At 46.6% G+C, this 21,063-nt stretch overlaps 1 protein-coding gene across 5 annotated transcripts in view; it reads left to right on the top strand.

The window, feature by feature from the left end:
- Positions 1–21,063, top strand: part of CAD (carbamoyl-phosphate synthetase 2, aspartate transcarbamylase, and dihydroorotase) — a 617,432-nt gene that overhangs the window by 570,480 nt on the left and 25,889 nt on the right. For all 5 annotated transcript variants that reach the window (XM_069233593.1, XM_069233597.1, XM_069233596.1 and 2 more), the window contains one exon: positions 18,310–18,404. In XM_069233593.1, the coding sequence (XP_069089694.1) occupies positions 18,310–18,404 (95 nt within the window). The remainder of the gene's footprint in view (positions 1–18,309; positions 18,405–21,063) is intronic.

Here is a 21,063-nt window from a genome sequence, read left to right as displayed (position 1 = left end):
AAAGGCACTCTCCCCATGGTGCCAGCAACATGTCTCTAGTGTGGCAGGCTGCTGGAACTAGTCAGCCTACACAGATAGTCGGTTAAGTTTCAGGGGGCACCTCTAAGGTGCCCTCTGTGGTGTATTTTACAATAAAATGTACACTGGCATCAGTGTGCATTTATTGTGCTGAGAAGTTTGATACCAAACTTCCCAGTTTTCAGTGCAGCCATTATGGTGCTGTGGAGTTCGTGTAAAACAGACTCCCAGACCATATACTCTTATGGCTACCCTGCACTTACAATGTCTAAGGTTTTGCTTAGACACTGTAGGGGCACAGTGCTCATGCACTGGTACCCTCACCTATGGTATAGTGCACCCTGCCTTAGGGCTGTAAGGCCTGCTAGAGGGGTGTCTTACCTATACTGCATAGGCAGTGAGAGGCTGGCATGGCACCCTGAGGGGAGTGCCATGTCGACTTACTCATTTTGTTCTCACTAGCACACACAAGCTGGTAAGCAGTGTGTCTGTGCTGGGTGAGGGGTCTCTAGGGTGGCATAATACATGCTGCAGCCCTTAGAGACCTTCCCTGGCATCAGAGCCCTTGGTACCAGAGGTACCAGTTACAAGGGACTTATCTGGGTGCCAGGGTGTGCCAATTGTGGAATCAAAAGTACAGGTTAGAGAAAGAACACTGGTGCTGGGGCCTGGTTAGCAGGCCTCAGCGCACTTTAAATTCAAAACATAGCATCAGCAAAGGCAAAAAGTCAGGGGGTAACCATGCCAAGGAGGCATTTCCTTACACAACCCCCCCCCCCCAAACGAAAGAGGATGAGACTAACCTTTCCCAAGAGAGTCTTCATTTTCTAAGTGGAAGAACCTGGAAAGGCCATCTGCATTGGCATGGGCAGTCCCAGGTCTGTGTTCCACTATAAAGTCCATTCCCTGTAGGGAGATGGACCACCTCAACAGTTTTGGATTTTCACCTTTCATTTGCATCAGCCATCTGAGAGGTCTGTGGTCAGTCTGAACTAGGAAGTGAGTACCAAAGAGGTATGGTCTCAGCTTCTTCAGGGACCAAACCACAGCAAAGGCCTCCCTCTCAATGGCACTCCAACGCTGCTCCCTGGGGAGTAACCTCCTGCTAATGAAAGCAACAGGCTGGTCAAGGCCATCATCATTTGTTTGGGACAAAACTGCCCCTATCCCATGTTCAGAGGCATCTGTTTGCACAATGAACTGCTTGGAGTATTCTGGAGCTTTTAGAACTGGTGCTGTGCACATAGCTTGTTTCAGGGTGTCAAAGGCCTGTTGGCATTCTACAGTCCAGTTCACTTTCTTGGGCATTTTCTTGGAGGTGAGTTCTGTGAGGGCTGTCACAATGGATCCATATCCCTTCACAAACCTCCTGTAGTACCCAGTCAAGCCAAGGAATGCCCTGACTTGAGTCTGGGTTTTTGGAGCTGCCCAGTCCAGAATAGTCTGGATCTTAGGCTGGAGTGGCTGAACTTGGCCTCCACCTACAAGGTGTCCCAAGTAAACCACAGGTTCGATGGCATCTGTCGCTGTAGATACACATGTTTTGCAATAGCTCGCCATCTGGTGTTGGGTCGGAGTGTTACAAGTTGTTTTTCTTCGAAGAAGTGTTTTAGAGTCACGGGACCGAGTGAGTCCTCCTTCTGTGCTCATTGCGCATGGGCGTCGACTCCATCTTCGATTGTTTTCTTTCCGCCATCGGGTTCGGACGTGTTCCTGTCGCTCCGAGTTTCGGAACGGAAAGATAGCTGAAAACGGAAGATTTTCGACGGTATCGTTGCGATCCGGTTCGAGATAAACACATACGACAACGCATTGAACATCGAAGCGCTTCGGTGCCCTTCGGGGTAGATTTCGGCACACCGTCGGGGCCTAGTCGGCCCGACCGCGTGGAGAACAACGCCGATGGAACGGTCCCCGTTTCGATTCTGCCCTGAATGCCACAACAAATATCCTTATACGGACCAACACTCGGTCTGTAACCTGTGCCTGTCACCCGAGCACAGCGATGAATCCTGTGAGGCCTGTCGGGCGTTCCGGTCCCGAAAAACTCTGCGCGACCGTCGAGCGAGAAGACTGCAGATGGCGTCCACGCCAAAGGAGCATCGACAGTTCGAGACAGAAGAGGAACAGGAGGAATCCTTTTCCATCCAGGATTCAGACTCCGACGAACTCGACAATACAAAAACTGTGAGTAAGACGTCGAGATCAGAACTTAAAAAAGGCAAAAAGGCCCAGGGGACGCCACTGCCAACCGGCCATGGCTCAACCCAAATTACCGGTGACCAACAATCGGCACCGAAAAAGGCCCTTTCAGTGTCGAGATCGTCCGACTCCGGTCGAGACACCGGCACGCAGCCTCCTCGGGACCGAGAGAGTGCTAAAGAGAAGCATCGACACCGAGAGTTCGGTGTCGACACGGATCGACGCTGAGACAGTGGCGCCGAAGACCATAGGGGCCAAGATTTTTCGGCACAAAAGAAGAGGAAGGTTACCTCGGAGCCGAAAAGACAAACAACAGGGTTTTCGGAGCCGAAAAAAGCACCAACAGACCCAGTTTCAGGCTCCTATACTGAAGAGCATTCTATGTCTTCACAAATGAAAAAACACAGATTCGAACAGGAACTGCAATCCACTGAAGTGGATCACACGCAAAAGCGTATCTTTATTCAGCAGGGGACAGGGAAGATCAGTACCCTTCCACCTGTCAAAAGAAAGAGAACACTTCAGTTTATAGCACTAGAGGCTCCTCAGCAACAAACAGCAAAGAAGGTAACACCTCCTCCCTCGCCTCCACCTGTAACTCCGGCTTCGCCAACTTACACCCCGTCACATTCGCCAGCTCACACCGCCATGAGCCACGATGACCAAGATCAAGACGCGTGGGACTTGTACGATGCACCAGTGTCTGATAACAGCCCAGACACATACCCAACTAGGCCATCACCACCTGAGGACAGCACAGCCTATTCACAAGTGGTGGCTAGAGCAGCACAGTTCCATAATGTGGAACTACTCTGAACAAGTAGAGGATGACTTTTTATTTAACACCCTCTCCTCCACCCACAGCTCCTACCAAAGCCTGCCTATGCTCCCAGGCATGCTACGCCATGCAAAGGAGATCTTCAAGGAACCAGTTAAAAGTAGGGCAGTAACGCCTAGAGTGGACAAAAAGTATAAGGCGCCTCCTACGGACCCTGTATTCATCACCTCTCAGCTGCCACCAGACTCTGTGGTGGTAGGGGCTGCCAGAAAACGGGCAAATTCACACACTTCTGGGGATGTACCTCCCCCAGATAAAGAAAGCAGAAAGTTCGATGCAGCCGGGAAGAGGGTCGCTGTCCAAGCAGCAAACCAGTGGCGCATCACAAACTCACAAGCGCTGCTAGCGCGATACGACAGAGCCCACTGGGATGAGATGCAGCATCTCATTGAACATCTCCCAAAAGATCTACAAAAAAGAGCAAAACAGGTTGTTGAGGAGGGTCAAAACATTTCCAACAATCAAATACGCTCCTCTATGGATGCAGCAGACACAGCCGCAAGGACCATTAATACGTTGGTTACCATCCGTAGGCACGCATGGCTCAGAACGTCTGGATTCACGCCAGAAATTCAGCAGGCAGTACTTAACATGCCAGTAAACGAAAAACTTCTGTTCGGTCCGGAGGTCGACACAGCCATAGAAAAGCTCAAAAAGGACACTGACACTGCCAAGGCCATGGGCGCACTCTACTCCCCGCAGAGCAGAGGATCTTATACCACCTTCCGCAAAACACCTTTTAGAGGAGGGTTTCGGGGTCAGGCCACACAAGCTAGTACCTCACAGTCCGCACCGTCCACCTACCAGGGACAGTACAGGGGAGGCTTTCGGGGCCAGTATAGAGGAGGGCAATTCCCTAGGAATAGAGGAAGATTTCAAAGCCCCAAAACCACTACCAACAAGCAGTGACTCACACGTCACTCACCCCCCCCCACACAACACCAGTGGGGGGAAGGATAAGTCAATATTACGAAGCATGGGAGGAAATAACTACAGACACATGGGTCCTAGCATTTATCCAAATGGTTATTGCATAGAATTCCTGCAATTCCCTCCAGACATACCACCAAAATCACAAAATTTATCAAAACACCATTCACAGCTTCTAGAGATAGAAGTTCAAGCACTACTGCAAAAAAATGCAATAGAATTAGTACCAAGCACACAAATAAACACAGGAGTTTATTCACTGTACTTTTTGATACCAAAAAAGGACAAAACACTGAGACCAATTCTAGACCTCAGAGTAGTAAACACATTCATCAAATCAGACCACTTTCACATGGTCACACTACAAGAAGTGTTACCATTGCTCAAAAAACACAACTACATGACAACCCTAGACCTCAAAGACGCATATTTCCATATACCAATACATCAATCACACAGAAAATATCTAAGGTTTGTATTCAAAGGAATACATTACCAATTCAAAGTATTGCCTTTTGGTTTAACAACCGCTCCAAGAGTATTCACAAAATGCCTAGCAGTAGTCGCTGCACACATCAGAAGGCAGCAAATACATGTATTCCCGTATCTAGACGACTGGCTAATCAAAACCACTTCGCTCACACAATGCTCAAACCACACAAATCAAGTCATACAAACCCTCTACAAACTAGGGTTCACCTTGCAAAATCCAACATTCAGCCAAGCAAAGTACAGCAATATCTAGGAGCCATAATAGACACGACAAAAGGAGTAGCAACGCCAACTCCACAAAGAATTCACAATTTCAACAGAGTCATTCAACACATGTCTCCAAATCAGACAATACAAGCAAGAACAATACTACAGCTCCTAGGCATGATGTCCTCATGCATAGCCATTGTCCCAAACGCAAGACTGCACATGAGGCCCTTACAACAGTGCCTAGCCTCACAGTGGTCTCAAGCACAGGGTCACCTTCTAGATCTGGTGTTAATAGACCGCCAAACTTACCTCTCGCTTCTATGGTGGAACAGTATAAATTTAAACAAAGGGCGGCCTTTCCAAGACCCAGTGCCACAGTACGTAATAACAACAGATGCTTCCATGACAGGGTGGGGAGCACATCTCAATCAACACAACTTAAGAGGACAATGGAACATACATCAAACAAAACTGCATATAAATCATCTAGAATTATTAGCAGTTTTTCAAGCACTAAAAGCTTTCCAACCAATCATAATCCACAAATACATCCTTGTCAAAACAGACAACATGACAACGATGTATTATCTAAACAAACAAGGAGGAACACATTCAACGCAGTTAAGCTTATTAGCTCAAAACATATGGAAGTGGGCAATCCACCATCAAATTCGTCTAATAGCACAGTTTATTCCAGGGATCCAGAATCAACTGGCAGACAATCTCTCTCGAGATCACCAGCAAGTCCACGAATGGGAAATCCACCCACAAATTCTAAACACCTACTTCACACTCTGGGGAACACCTCAAATAGACTTATTTGCAACAAAAGAGAACGCAAAATGCCAAAACTTCGCGTCCAGATACCCACACAAGCAATCCCAAGGCAATGCCCTATGGATGAACTGGTTAGGAATATTTGCTTACGCTTTTCCTCCTCTCCCTCTCCTTCCTTATCTAGTAAACAAATTGAGTCAAAACAAACTCAAACTCATTTTAATAGCACCAACGTGGGCAAGACAACCCTGGTACACAACACTGCTAGTTCTCTCTGTAGTACCCCACATCAAACTGCCCAACAAACCAGATCTGTTAACGCAACACAACCAACAGATCAGACACCCAGATTCAGCATCGCTGAATCTAGCAATCTGGCTCCTGAAATCCTAGAATTCGGACACTTACAACTTAGCCAAGAGTGTATGGAAGTCATAAAGCAGGCCAGAAGGCCATCCACTAGACACTGCTACGCAAGTAAGTGGAAAAGATTTGTTTGTTACTGCCATCATAATCAGATACAACCACTACACGCAACTCCAAAACATATAGTAAATTACTTGCTCCATTTACAAAAAGCAAAGCTAGCCTTCTCTTCTATTAAAATACACCTTGCAGCAATATCTGCATACCTGCAGACTACCTATTCAACTTCCTTGTATAGGATACCAGTCATCAAAGCATTCATAGAAGGTCTTAAAAGAATTATACCACCAAGAACACCACCTGTTCCTTCATGGAACCTAAACGTGGTCCTAACAAGACTCATGGGCCCACCTTTCGAACCCATGCACTCTTGCAGAATACAATTCCTAACCTGGAAAGTTGCCTTTCTCATCGCCGTTACATCTCTAAGAAGAGTAAGTGAAATTCAAGCGTTCACAACACAAGAACCTTTTATACAAATACATAAAAATAAGGTCGTCCTACGACCTAATCCTAAATTTTTACCAAAAGTAATTTCACTGTTCCATCTAAATCAAACGGTAGAACTACCAGTTTTTTTCCCACAGCCAGATTCTGTGGCTGAAAGAGCACTACATACATTAGATGTCAAAAGAGCATTAATGTACTACATTGACAGAACAAAGAACATCAGAAAGACTAAACAGCTATTTATTGCATTCCAAAAACCTCATGCAGGTAACCCAATATCAAAACAAGGTATAGCCAGATGGATAGTTAAATGCATCCAAATCTGCTACCTTAAAGCAAAAAGACAACTGCCCATTACTCCCAGGGCACATTCAACAAGGAAAAAAGGTGCTTCAATGGCCTTTTTAGGAAACATCCCAATGCATGAAATATGTAAGGCAGCCACATGGTCTACGCCTCACACATTCACCAAACACTACTGTATAGATGTGCTATCCGCACAACAAGCTACAGTAGGTCAAGCTGTATTTGAAACTCTATTTCAGACAACTTCTACTCCTACAGGCTAAACCACCGCTTATGGGGAAATAACTGCTTACTAGTCTATGCAGAACATGTGTATCTACAGCGACAGATGCCATCGAACTGAAAATGTCACTTACCCAGTGTACATCTGTTCGTGGCATCAGTCGCTGAGATTCACATGTGCCCACCCACCTCCCCGGAAGCCTGTAGCAGTTCAGAAGTTACCTTCAATTTTGTACATTTGTATATATATTATTTAAACCTTTAATAGGTACATACTTACACATTTCATTGCGCGGGCACTATTACTATAGTACAACTCCTACCTCACCCTCTGCGGGGAAAACAATCGAAGATGGAGTCGACGCCCATGCGCAATGAGCACAGAAGGAGGAGTCACTCGGTCCCGTGACTCGAAAACACTTCTTCGAAGAAAAACAACTTGTAACACTCCGACCCAACACCAGATGGCGAGCTATTGCAAAACATGTGAATCTCAGCGACTGATGCCACGAACAGATGTACACTGGGTAAGTGACATTTTCATTCCCTGCCCTATCTAGCATTTGGATGCCTTGATAGAGAGGCCTGCAGATTGCAGAGCCTTCAAAACCACCTTCAGGTGGACCAGGTGATCCTGCCAGGTGGAGCTGAAGACAGCAATATCATCAAGATAAGCTGCACTAAAGGATTCCAGCCCAGCAAGGACTTGATTCACCAACCTTTGGAAGGTGGCAGGGGCATTCTTTAAACCAAAGGGCATAACAGTGAACTGATAATGCCCATCAGGTGTGGAGAATGCTGTCTTTTCTTTTGCTCCAGGGGCCATTTTGATTTGCCAGTACCCTGCTGTTAAGTCAAAGGTACTTAAGAATTTGGCAGCCCCTAATTTATCTATTAGCTCATCAGCTCTAGGAATGGGATGAGCATCTGTCTTTGTGACAGAGTTGAGACCTCTGTAGTCCACACAAAACCTCATCTCTCTCTTTCCTTCTTTGGTGTGAGGTTTGGGGACTAAGACCACTGGGCTAGCCCAGGGGCTGTCAGAGTACTCAATTACTCCCAATTCCAGCATCTTGTGGACTTCCACCTTGATGCTTTCCTTAACTTGGTCAGACTGTCTAAATATTTTGTTTTTGACAGGCATGCTGTCTCCTGTGTCCACATCATGGGTACACAGGTGTGTCTGACCTGGGGTTAGGGAAAAGAGTTCAGCAAACTGCTGCAGGACCTTCCTGCAGTCAGACTGCTGTTGGCTAGAGAGGGTGTCTGAGTAGATCACTCCATCTACTGAGCCATCTTTAGGGTCTGATGAGAGGAGATCAGGGAGAGGTTCACTCTCAGCTTCCTGGTCCTCATCTGTTACCATCAACAGATTTACATCAGCCCTGTCATGGAAGAGCTTGAGGCGGTTCACATGGATCACCCTCTTGGGGCTCCTGCTTGTGCCCAGGTCTACCAGGTAGGTGACCTGACTCTTCCTTTCAAGTACTGGATAAGGGCCACTCCATTTGTCCTGGAGTGCCCTGGGAGCCACAGGCTCCAGAACCCAGACTTTCTGCCCTGGTTGGAATTCAACCAGTGCAGCCTTTTGGTCATACCACAACTTCTGGAGTTGTTGGCTGGCCTCAAGGTTTTGACTTGCCTTTTCCATGTACTCTGCCATTCTTGAGCGAAGGCCAAGTACATAGTCCACTATGTCTTGTTTAGGCTCATGAAGAGGTCTCTCCCAGCCTTCTTTAACAAGAGCAAGTGGTCCCCTTACAGGATGACCAAACAGAAGTTCAAAGGGTGAGAATCCTACTCCCTTCTGAGACACCTCTCTGTAAGCGAAAAGCAGACATGGCAGGAGGACATCCCATCTCCTTTTGAGTTTTTCTGGGAGCCCCATGATCATGCCCTTTAATGTCTTGTTGAATCTCTCAACAAGGCCATTAGTTTGTGGATGATATGGTGTAGTGAATTTGTAAGTCACTCCACATGTGTTTTAGGTATGCTGACATGAAGTTGGTACCTCTGTCAGACACCACCTCCTTAGGGAAACCCACTCTGGTAAAGATACCAATGAGGGCCTTGGCTACTGCAGGGGCAGTAGTCGACCTAAGGGGAATAGCTTCAGGATACCTAGTAGCATGATCCACTACTACTAGGATGTACATATTTCCTGAGGCTGTGGGAGGTTCTAGTGGACCAACTATGTCCACACCCACTCTTTCAAAGGGGACCCCCACCACTGGAAGTGGAATGAGGGGGGCCTTTGGATGCCCACCTGTCTTACCACTGGCTTGACAGGTGGGGCAGGAGAGGCAAAACTCCTTAACCTTCTGGGACATATTGGGCCAGTAGAAGTGGTTGACTAACCTCTCCCACGTCTTGGTTTGTCCCAAATGCCCAGCAAGGGGAATATCATGGGCTAAGGTCAGAATAAACTCTCTGAAACCCTGAGGCACTACCACTCTCCTAGTGGCACCAGGTTTGGGATCTCTTGCCTCAGTGTACAGGAGTCCATCTTCCCAATAGACCCTATGTGTTCCATTTTTCTTGCCTTTGGACTCTTCAGCAGCTTGCTGCCTAAGGCCTTCAAGAGAGGGACAGGTTTCTTGTCCCTTACACAACTCTTCCCTTGAGGGTCCCCCTGGGCCCAAGAGCTCAACCTGATAAGGTTCCAGTTCCATAGGCTCAGTTCCCTCAGAGGGCAGAGCTTCTTCCTGAGAAGAGAGGTTCTCTTTTTGGTGTTGTGTTGCAGCTGGTTTCCCAGCTGACTTTCCTTTTCTCTTGGTAGGCTGGGCCATTTTTCCAGACTCCAGCTCTACTTTTTCACCCTGTGCCTTGCACTGTGCCCTAGTCTTGACACACACCAGTTCAGGGATACCCAGCATGGCTGCATGGGTTTTCAGTTCTACCTCAGCCCATGCTGAGGACTCCAGGTCATTTCCAAGCAAACAGTCTACTGGGATATTTGAGGAGACCACCACCTGTTTCAGGCCATTGACCCCTCCCCACTCTAAAGTTACCATTGCCATGGGATGTACTTTAGTCTGATTGTCAGCATTGGTGACTGGATAGGTTTGTCCAGTCAGGTATTGGCCAGGGGAAACCAGTTTCTCTGTCACCATGGTGACACTGGCACCTGTATCCCTCAGGCCCTCTACACTTGTCCCATTAATTAAGAGCTGCTGCCTGTATTTTTGCATGTTAGGGGGCCAGGCAGCCAGTGTGGCTAAATCCACCCCACCCTCAGAGACTAATGTAGCTTCAGTGTGGCACCTGATTTGCTCTGGGCACACTGTTGATCCCACTTGGAGACTGGCCATTCCAGTTTTAGCTGGATGGGAGTTAGAAGTGGTATCTTTCTTGGGACAGGCCTTGTCTCCAGTTTGGTGTCCAGACTGACTACAGTTTCGACACCAGGCCTTTTTGGGATCAAAGTTTTTACCCTTGTACCCAGGATTGTTTTGTGAAGAGGCTCTGGGCCCACCCTCCTGTGCAGGTTTTTGGGGGCCTGTAGAAGACTCTTTACTATTTTTATTTTTGGCTGTCTCACCACCTTTCCTCTGGGGAGGTTTTGTGACCCCTTTCTTTTGGTCACCCCCTGTGGAAGATTTGGACACCCTAGTCTTGACCCAATGGTCCGCCTTCTTTCCCAATTCTTGGGGAGAAATTGGTCCTAGGTCCACCAGATGCTGATGCAGTTTGTCATTGAAACAATTACTTAACAGGTGTTCTTTCACAAATAAATTGTACAGCCCATCATAATTACTTACACCACTGCCTTGAATCCAACCATCTAGTGTTTTTACTGAGTAGTCTACAAAGTCAACCCAGGTCTGGCTCGAGGATTTTTGAGCCCCCCTGAATCTAATCCTATACTCCTCAGTGGAGAATCCAAAGCCCTCAATCAGGGTACCCTTCATGTGGTCATAAGATTCTGCATCTTTTCCAGAGAGTGTGAGGAGTCTATCCCTACACTTTCCTGTGAACATTTCCCAAAGGAGAGCACCCCAGTGAGATTTGTTCACTTTTCTGGTTACACAAGCCCTCTCAAAAGCTGTGAACCATTTGGTGATGTCATCACCATCTTCATATTTAGTTACAATCCCTTTAGGGATTTTCAACATGTCAGGAGAATCTCTGACCCTATTTATGTTGCTGCCACCATTGATGGGTCCTAGGCCCATCTCTTGCCTTTCCCTTTCTATGGCTAGGATCTGTCTTTCCAAAGCCAATCTTTTGGCCATCCTGGCTAACTGGATGTCCTCTTCACTGGAGTTATCCTCAGTGATTTCAGAGTTGTTGGCCCCTCCTGTGAGGGAACCAGCATCTCTGACTATTATTTGTGGAGTCAGGGCTTGAGAGGCCCTGTTCTCCCTAAATAGGACTGGTAGGGGGGAATTTTCCTCCAAGTCACTATCTTCATCCTCTGTGTTGCCATCCTCAGAGGGGTTGGCCTTTTCAAACTCTGCCAACAGCTCCTGGAGCTGTAGTTTGGAAGGTCTGGGGCCCATTACTATTTTCTTTATTTTACAGAGTGACCTTAGCTCCCTCATCTTAAGATGGAGGTAAGGTGTGGTGTCGAGTTCCACCACATTCATCTCTGCACTAGACATTATGCTTCTAAAAGTTGGAATACTTTTTAAGAATCTAAAACTAGTTCTAGGTTCTAATTCAAACTTTTACCAAACTTTTAAACTCTAAAAGAAATGCTAACAGGGACTAACACAAGGCCCTAGCAGGACTTTAAAGAATTTAGAAAACTTTTCAAATTGCAAAAATCTATTTCTAATGACAATTTTGGAATTTGTCGTGTGATCAGGTATTGGCTGAGTAGTCCAGCAAATGCAAAGTCTTGTACCCCACCGCTGATCCACCAATGTAGGAAGTTGGCTCTGTATGTGCTATTTCAAAGTAAGGAATAGCATGCACAGAGTCCAAGAGTTCCCCTTAGAGGTAAAATAGTGGTAAAAAGAGATAATACTAATGCTCTATTTTGTGGTAGTGTGGTCGAGCAGTAGGCTTATCCAAGGAGTAGTGTTAAGCATTTGTTGTACATACACAGAGACAATAAATGAGGTACACACACTCGGAGACAAATCCAGCCAATAGGTTTTGTTATAGAAAAATATATTTTCTTAGTTTATTTTAAGAACCACAGGTTCAAATTTAACATGTAATATCTTGTTTGAAAGGTATTGCAGGTAAGTACATTAGGAACGTTGAATCATTTCAATTGCATGTATACTTTTCAAGTTATTCACAAATAGCTATTTAAAAAGTGGACACTTAGTGCAATTTTCACAGTTCCTGGGGGAGGTAAGTTTTTGTTAGTTTTACCAGGTAAGTACGACACTTACAGGGTTCAGTTCTTGGTCCAAGGTAGCCCACTGTTGGGGGTTCAGAGCAACCCCAAAGTTACCACACCAGCAGCTCAGGGCCGGTCAGGTGCAGAGTTCAAAGTGGTGCCCAAAACGCATAGGCTTCAATGGAGAGAAGGGGGTGCCCCGGTTCCAGTCTGCCAGCAGGTAAGTACCCGCGTCTTCGGAGGGCAGACCAGGGGGGTTTTGTAGGGCACCGGGGGACACACAAGCCCACACAGAAATTTCACCCTCAGCGGCGCGGGGGCGGCCGGGTGCAGTGTTAGAACAAGCGTCGGGTTCGCAATGGAAGTCAATGAGAGATCAAGGGATCTCTTCAGCGCTGCAGGCAGGCAAGGGGGGGCTTCCTCGGGGAAACCTCCACTTGGGCAAGGGAGAGGGACTCCTGGGGGTCACTTCTGCAGTGAAAGTCCGGTCCTTCAGGTCCTGGGGGCTGCGGGTGCAGGGTCTTTTCCAGGCGTCGGGACTTAGGTTTCAGAGAGTCGCGGTCAGGGGAAGCCTCGGGATTCCCTCTGCAGGCGGCGCTGTGGGGGCTCGGGGGGGACAGGTTGTGGTACTCACAGTCGTAGAGTAGTCCGGGGGTCCTCCCTGAGGTGTTGGTTCTCCACCAGCCGAGTCGGGGTCGCCGGGTGCAGTGTTGCAAGTCTCACGCTTCTTGCGGGGAGATTGCAGGGTTCTTTAAAGCTGCTTCTTTGGATAAAGTTGCAGTCTTTTTGGAGCAGGTCCGCTGTCCTCGGGAGTTTCTTGTCATCGTCGAAGCAGGGCAGTCCTCAGAGGATTCAGAGGTCGCTGGTCCCTTTGGAAGGCGTCGCTGGAGCAGAGTTCTTTGGAAGGCAGGAGACAGGCCGGTGAGTTTCTGGAGCCAAGGCAGTTGTTCTCTTCTGGTCTTCCTCTGCAGGGGTTTTCAGCTAGGCAGTCCTTCTTGTAGTTGCAGGAATCTAAAATCTTAGGTTCAGGGGAGCCCTTAAATACTAAATTTAAGGGCGTGTTTAGGTCTGGGGGGTTAGTAGCCAATGGCTACTAGCCCTGAGGGTGAGTACACCCTCTTTGTGCCTCCTCCCAAGGGGAGGGGGTCACATCCCTAATCCTATTGGGGGAATCCTCCATCAGCAAGATGGAGGATTTCTAAAAGTTAGTCACCTCAGCTCAGGACACCTTAGGGGCTGTCCTGACTGGCCAGTGACTCCTCCTTGTTATTCTCATTATTTTCTCCGGCCTTGCCGCCAAAAGTGGGGGCCGGAGGGGGCGGGCAACTCCACTAGCTGGAGTGTCCTGCGGTGCTGTGACAAAGGGGTGAGCCTTTGAGGCTCACCGCCAGGTGTTACAGCTCCTGCCTGGGGGAGGTGTTAGCATCTCCACCCAGTGCAGGCTTTGTTACTGGCCTCAGAGTGACAAAGGCACTCTCCCCATGGGGCCAGCAACATGTCTCTAGTGTGGCAGGCTGCTGGAACTAGTCAGCCTACACAGATAGTCGGTTAAGTTTCAGGGGGCACCTCTAAGGTGCCCTCTGTGGTGTATTTTACAATAAAATGTACACTGGCATCAGTGTGCATTTATTGTGCTGAGAAGTTTGATACCAAACTTCCCAGTTTTCAGTGCAGCCATTATGGTGCTGTGGAGTTCGTGTAAAACAGACTCCCAGACCATATACTCTTATGGCTACCCTGCACTTACAATGTCTAAGGTTTTGCTTAGACACTGTAGGGGCACAGTGCTCATGCACTGGTACCCTCACCTATGGTATAGTGCACCCTGCCTTAGGGCTGTAAGGCCTGCTAGAGGGGTGTCTTACCTATACTGCATAGGCAGTGAGAGGCTGGCATGGCACCCTGAGGGGAGTGCCATGTCGACTTACTCATTTTGTTCTCACTAGAACACACAAGCTGGTAAGCAGTGTGTCTGTGCTGGGTGAGGGGTCTCTAGGGTGGCATAATACATGCTGCAGCCCTTAGAGACCTTCCCTGGCATCAGAGCCCGAGGTACCAGTTACAAGGGACTTATCTGGGTGCCAGGGTGTGCCAATTGTGGAATCAAAAGTACAGGTTAGGGAAAGAACACTGGTGCTGGGGCCTGGTTAGCAGGCCTCAGCACACTTTCAATTCAAAACATAGCATCAGCAAAGGCAAAAAGTCAGGGGGTAACCATGCCAAGGAGGCATTTCCTTACAATTGCATTTCAAAAACCTCATGCAGGAAACCCAATATCAAAGCAAGGTATAGCCAGATGGATAGTTAAATGCATCCAAATCTGCTACCTTAAAGCTAAACGACAGCTGCCCATTACACCAAGGGCACACTCAACCAGAAAGAAAGGTGCTACCATGGCCTTTCTAGAAAACATCCCAATGCAAGAAATATGTAAGGCAGCCACATGGTCTACGCCTCACACATTCACCAAGCACTACTGTGTAGACGTGTTATCCGCACAACAAGCCACAGTAGGTCAAGCCGTATTAAGAACATTATTTCAAACTACTTCCACTCCTACAGGCTGAGCCACCGCTTTTGGGGAGATAACTGCTTACTAGTCTATGCAAAACATGCGTATCTACAGCGACAGATGCCATCGAACTGAAAATGTCACTTACCCAGTGTACATCTGTTCGTGGCATCAGTCGCTGTAGATTCGCATGTGCCCACCCGCCTCCCCGGGAGCCTGTAGCAGTTTGGAAGTTACCTTCAACTATTTGTATATGTATCATCTCAACCTTAAATAGGTACATACTTAGTCACTCCATTGCATGGGCACTATTACTACAATTCAACTCCTACCTCACCCTCTGCGGGGAAAAACAATCGAAGATGGAGTCGACGCCCATGCGCAATGGAGACAAAAGGAGGAGTCACCCGGTCCCGTGACTCGAAAGACTTCTTCGAAGAAAAACAACTTGTAACACTCCGGGCCAACACCAGATGGCGAGCTATGCAAAACATGCGAATCTACAGCGACTGATGCCACGAACAGATGTACACTGGGTAAGTGACATTTTCATTTCGAGTCCCGAGACCGAGGGACTCCTCCTCCTTCGTTCCATTGGCAAGCAGTGTGTCTGTGCTGAGTGAGGGGTCCCCAGGGTGGCATAAGATATGCTGCAGCCCTTAGAGACCTTCCCTGGCATCAGGGCCCTTGGTACCAGGGGTACCAGTTACAAGGGACTTACCTGGATGCCAGGGTGTGCCAATTGTGAAAACAAAAGTACAGGTTAGGGAAAGAACACTGGTGCTGGGGCCTGGTTAGCACGCCTCCGCACACTTTCAAATCAAAACATAGCATCAGCAAAGGCAAAAAGTCAGGGGGTAACCATGCCAAGGAGGCATTTCCTTACATTCCTGTTGAAAAACATTGCCTTCATCTGTGGTCCAAGCCCCCTTCCTCCCCAAATACAATCTCCTTGTCGATTTCTGCCCTTTTGATCTAAGTCACTGAGATTACCTGTCATCCAAATGATCTCTCAAGTATTAGTTTGATGTGGAAGAGGTCTAGGTATAAGAGATGGAATAGATGGCCCTTTTTAGGTTTGGCTTGACAGTATAGATGAATATGGTTGTATTGTTAACCCATTTTCCTAGCTAAAAAATCGTTATTAGTTGGGGAGGAAGAGAGGTCTACCCAAGTAATAATTCCCAAAATCCTTTTGGGTCAGATGCACAGTGTAGGAAAGCAGCATCTTTCTGACATAGTTGCCCCCACTTTTTGCCTGGTGTCCGTGTGTTTAGACTGTAGTGCACTGGGATCTTGCTAATTAGGACCCCAGTGTCCGTAGTTGCTCCTCTAAATTTGGTTGCTGGTAAACTTTTACACCCCACACTTAGCATACTGGTGCACCCAAGTCCCTAGTACAGGCCTGTCAGTGCAGCCTGCGTGAAATGGTGTATGCGCCTTTCACTTCAGATATAGAGCTTGCCTTATATCAAGGTCCCTGCACTTGGATACTGTAAGCCATTCTTCTGGTAGGCCCTTCAGCCCAAAGGCAGGGTGCATGCTCCTAAGTATGAGGGTGCCCCTGCAAACCCCAGACTCCATTCCCTGGGCTTTGTAAGTGCTGGGAAGCCATCTTAAGGTAGTTGACACTGGTCAACATGAGTGCTCCATCTACATAATGGCTTCTCCAAACCTAGGCATGGTTGGTATCGAACACATTGGAATCGTGCAACTACACAAATTCCAGTGCTAGTTGCTTGATCCCATGTACTCTGGGGGATCCTTAGAGGATCCCCCAGTTCTGCCTGTGCAGCCTTACGGTGTCTGTCTGCCAGCCCACGCTGCTGTCGACCTCAGACACTGTTTCCTGCAGGGGAGCGGTGTGACCAGCTCTCCCTTTGAAATAGGTATTGCTGCGCTGGGATGGCCTCTGAGCTCCACCAGACTGTTTTGAAAGGCACATTTGGTGCCCTCCTTGCATAATCCAGTTTGCACCAGTTGAGGAACCCCTGGTTCCCGCTTTAGCGCAAAACTACACAAAGGACAGGGGAGTTACCACGCCCCTGTCCATCTCCTTCCCTAGGGGGGGTGCAGGGAGTTCTGCCAGGTGGTTGGTTGATTCTGACATCTTGGAAACATGTTAGGCGGATGCCCCTGGGAGCAGCTGACTAGTTAGGCCAGGTAGATTACGTCCTTGACCCCCTATGATAGGTGGATTACTGCAGAGAGTGACCAGCCCCCTTTTAGGGTTACTTAAGGGCTTCCCAGAGGGTGAGTCCTCAGATTCTTTGAAGACTCCTCAAGGAACTCCCTGCAAGACATCCGCTCCTGGCCACCAGAACTGCTGCTGGTCTGCTTTTGGAACTGAAACTAGACTGTATCCCGGTTAGAGGGCTCCCAGTGCAACATTGTTTCTCCAGCTCCTGCAAGAATTGTGCAACAGCTGTGGCTGTGCATCCTCCAGGGTCACAAGGACTCTGACTGCATCCAAGAAGCAAGAAGGAATCTCCCATTGAGTGAAAGTCACTCCCCTGCATTTTCAGGCACCTGAAGATGATGACCGGCTGGTGGATCCTACTGTGCCACAGACAGTGTAAAGGCTCTACTCACAGGTGGTGGTTCTGTGGTGCTCCCAGGTCCAACTTGTCTTCTGACCAACTTGGGTTACCATGTTTGTCTCTCTAGCTTGTTCATGGCCAATGCTTTGATTTACAGACTTTGTAAATGGTTTCTGAAAGCACTCAAACAGTTCCCATATCATAACTTTGACCACAATGTCAAGTACATACTTCTCTGTGAAAACCATGTATACTTTTCAATTTTATGTACAAAGAAGGTTGCAGCACCTTTTGTTGTTCTTTTTGTGCATCATAGTTTTTCACCTTCAGATACATGGAGTTTTGTAGTTTCCAAACTGAGTGAAATAAGGTCTGGCCAATGTAAGTGAACATTTTCTTCACAGACCCCCTCTGCAAAGATTCCGGGTAGTAGTTCTTTTAAAAATAAGGCGTACATAAAGGAGATTGTCCCCTTTCTTATGCTAATCTTTCTGGTATAATAGAAAACACACACTGTTAACATTCCACATGCTTTCCTCAACATCACTATCTTGAAAATATTAGCCGGGGTATGAGAGAGACTTATACTCCAACCAGCATTTAAGTACCTTATGCCTATGGTTGTAATGAATGAACTGTCAGAAAAAAAATACTTATTCTTTGATCTACAACACACTTTGATCACCGCTCAATCAATATTTACAATAGGTGTAAACTGAGATACAGACACAGGGTGCCATCTGCTAACCTTAATAGGAGAACTATCTGGGTAAATATGACTGAGCGTTGAAGGTGAAATGACTAGACCTTTAGATTTACCCATACCTCTCCGGTAATGGGGAACAATTCTCCCTGTTTACCTGCATTCCTGCTAGCTCGGTAGTATTCACACATTCTGTAATTTGATAGCTTCTCTTTTCCTTTTCTCATACCTCTACATACGCCCCTTGCTGTTAGTGCTGTTTATTTTATTCTTGCTGTTGCTGAACATTTTATTTTAAAAGTAATTAAACCTTTAACATTCTTAAAATTCTGCCATCTATGAAACGTACACTTGGGAGCTGACCACTACATTTTCCTTTTGTCACAGTGTTTTGGACAGTTTATTCTTACTCCACACATTATGACCAGAGCGAAGAAAAAGATGGTGGTGATGCATCCCCTTCCTCGTGTGAACGAGATCAGGTAAGGTGGGGAGCAACTCAGTCTCCTGAGAACAGGTGGAGGTGGACCCGGCTCCTACCAGTGGGAGAGAATAATAATCGCAAGGAGTTGCATGTTCTTAAGAATAAAATGTGGCTACCTAACTACAGTCCATTCCACTCACTTTGGAGTGAAGGTTTGGGAGAGGGCAGATGTGTTACAGATTGAATGTTGAATGGTGGAGGTTCACAACAAGGAGCCGTTCTATGGAATCAGTGAGCCTGAGAAATATTGACTGTCCAGCATCGGTTGTAAGCAGTGTGTTGTGTGGGGTGAAACTGCTTGTCTTGTGTCTTTTAAACCAGCCATTTGAAAGCAGAAAGGTAACATTTAATACTGCTTTGTGATTTTATTTGCCACTGATGGGCAATATCTGGTTATTTAAGACCCCTCCGACCTCACAGCCACCAAGAAAAACATCTTTATGATTTATTGTCCTGTTGATCTTGTATGAAGAGGAGGCTTATGTAAATAAAATTGCAGCGGGCCAGCCATGTACATACATGATGGAGCCAGCCAGCTACTGTGTGCCTAGAATAATTGCTAGACAATAGTGAGTGTTTTAGCAAATCCGTTTCCTACTCATGCATCATTGGGGCAGGGGGGACATTTATTAGTGGAAAAAGGAGATCACATGATTTGTTTTATTTGCCAGTGGGCTAAAGTGAGGGCACCTAATTGTGGTTGTGGTCCTGCAGTCCCATCCAGCAATAAACATAACATGGTGGTCTTGAAACCTATAACATCAGGACTGGTGAGGTCTGTCAGGGCCATCAAGTCTGTCTAGGCCTCAGACTCTTACATAACTTTTAGCATCTTCTGAAAAAGCATTACTTTAGTAAACAACCTCTTTGCACAGCATTGGAAGGTGCGTGAGACAAAAAAATAGCTTACTCTTGAAATATAAAAAATTAACTTTACGACTAGGATTGATGTACTCAGTTTCTCTAAGAGCCTCCAGTCTCCTTGGGGGTACACCTTCAGGACTATTTGCCCTACCTCAATTTTTATTTTTCCCCTTCAACAATTCTGATTAATTGTGTGGGTTAGATCAGCAGGATTGAACATACAGAAGCCGTGACATAACCAATAAGTTGGATTGGGTACAGGCTCCCTCTGAGCACCTCATTGAGAATAGTAAACCTGACAAAACTCACCTCCTGTACATGTCACAAAAGAAAGAGCGTACATAGTCATGGAGGCGAACACTAATTCCCAGGTTCACACACACTAATCAACCTGACCCATTGTGCAACTGCAATCCTGTGACAAGACTGCAGGGCATACACGTGAACTGACAGAACGTACGCACAGGGACTGTACATAACATTGAGAAACAATGACTACCCTCCCAATCGTGCAAGTTCAACACTAGTAAGTGCTGTTTGATAGAAAAGCACCTATAAGGAAGAGGATGGCTCAATTCTCGGAGAGAATTCGATTCCCATAGAAGTTTACACGAATACGTAGACATGCATGCGACTAGACACAAGAGGGCACAGATGTAAGCCTAGGAGTATATCCCCCAAACTTAAAAACTTTATAAATTGTAAATATACATTTCACAAAATGTACTCTAGGTATGGAAGTTGTCTTGATGTGTCTTTAAAGAAAGGAACATCCTTTTTCATTGAACGAAAGATCACCCACCCAAATGGTGGCATGCTTCATCATATAACTCCTCCTCACACAATACCCCTAGGAGTTGCAGTGTGGGCTACAACCCTCAAGAAGAGAGTATTTGGAGATAGATGTTGGTGTGGCTGCATCATTTTTGTGCGAAGAGCAGAGCCTATACTGGTGTATGTAGGATGGTTTTAAAGCTACATCCTGATAGAACCTTAGATTTATTCTTGTCTCTATGGCTAGGGTAAATCAAACAAACCGGGTGTTGATTTGACCCCTAGAGAGTGGTTGATTTGTTTCTGCCTTAAGAATTAACCTCTGTGTGAGTTATGATGGCATTTGTCAGAATATGCCCCTCTCTGCCAGAGTAGGTACTCAATTATTGTAGTAGGCCTTAAGATATGTGTAAAAAGAAAATCTTAAGGTATACAACCAGTAGCAGGATGCGTTTCACATTCACAGGTTTGCCACTTACATTTTAAAACAGTGATGAACAAACGTGTCAGTGTAACACAAATGAGTGCAAACGTGTGCAAGTCACTGCATAAAATGAACTAAATACTGCACCAGGCAAATGGCATATGTAAAATCGATACTTATCCAAATGGGTGTTGAAGAGTATGTGGACTCTCCTACTGGACAGAAGTGTACAAAGTCTGTTAGGTTTTAGAAACATGCCAATTATGGTACATTTGTGAACTGAAGAAAGGCACTCACCCAGGATAATATATTTGGGGTCCATGTAGATATGTTCCATGAATTAGAAAGTTCTTTATCATTCTGTTGTGGTTTTATGTAGTGCTTTGATCTTAGTCACCTTTTGTATTTTTCAGATTGCGTTCTTGATATCTGGCTGATAGTTGCATGGCACTCATAGCACCTAATATCTTGTTGATGATGATCCCTTTGTGAACCCGTGGGATGTTGTTCACTTCAGTCTCCCAAGTATGCATGCTGAAAGTGCTGTCCACGAAAAGATGAGGATGGGAGACACTTCTAGCACGTAACTTTTAAA

The sequence above is a fragment of the Pleurodeles waltl genome, chromosome 5 (assembly GCF_031143425.1).
Source record: "Pleurodeles waltl isolate 20211129_DDA chromosome 5, aPleWal1.hap1.20221129, whole genome shotgun sequence".
Classification (NCBI taxonomy): Eukaryota; Metazoa; Chordata; class Amphibia; order Caudata; family Salamandridae; genus Pleurodeles; species Pleurodeles waltl.
Note: the sequence above shows the minus strand (reverse complement) of the source record. Positions and strands in the feature narration are given on the sequence as shown.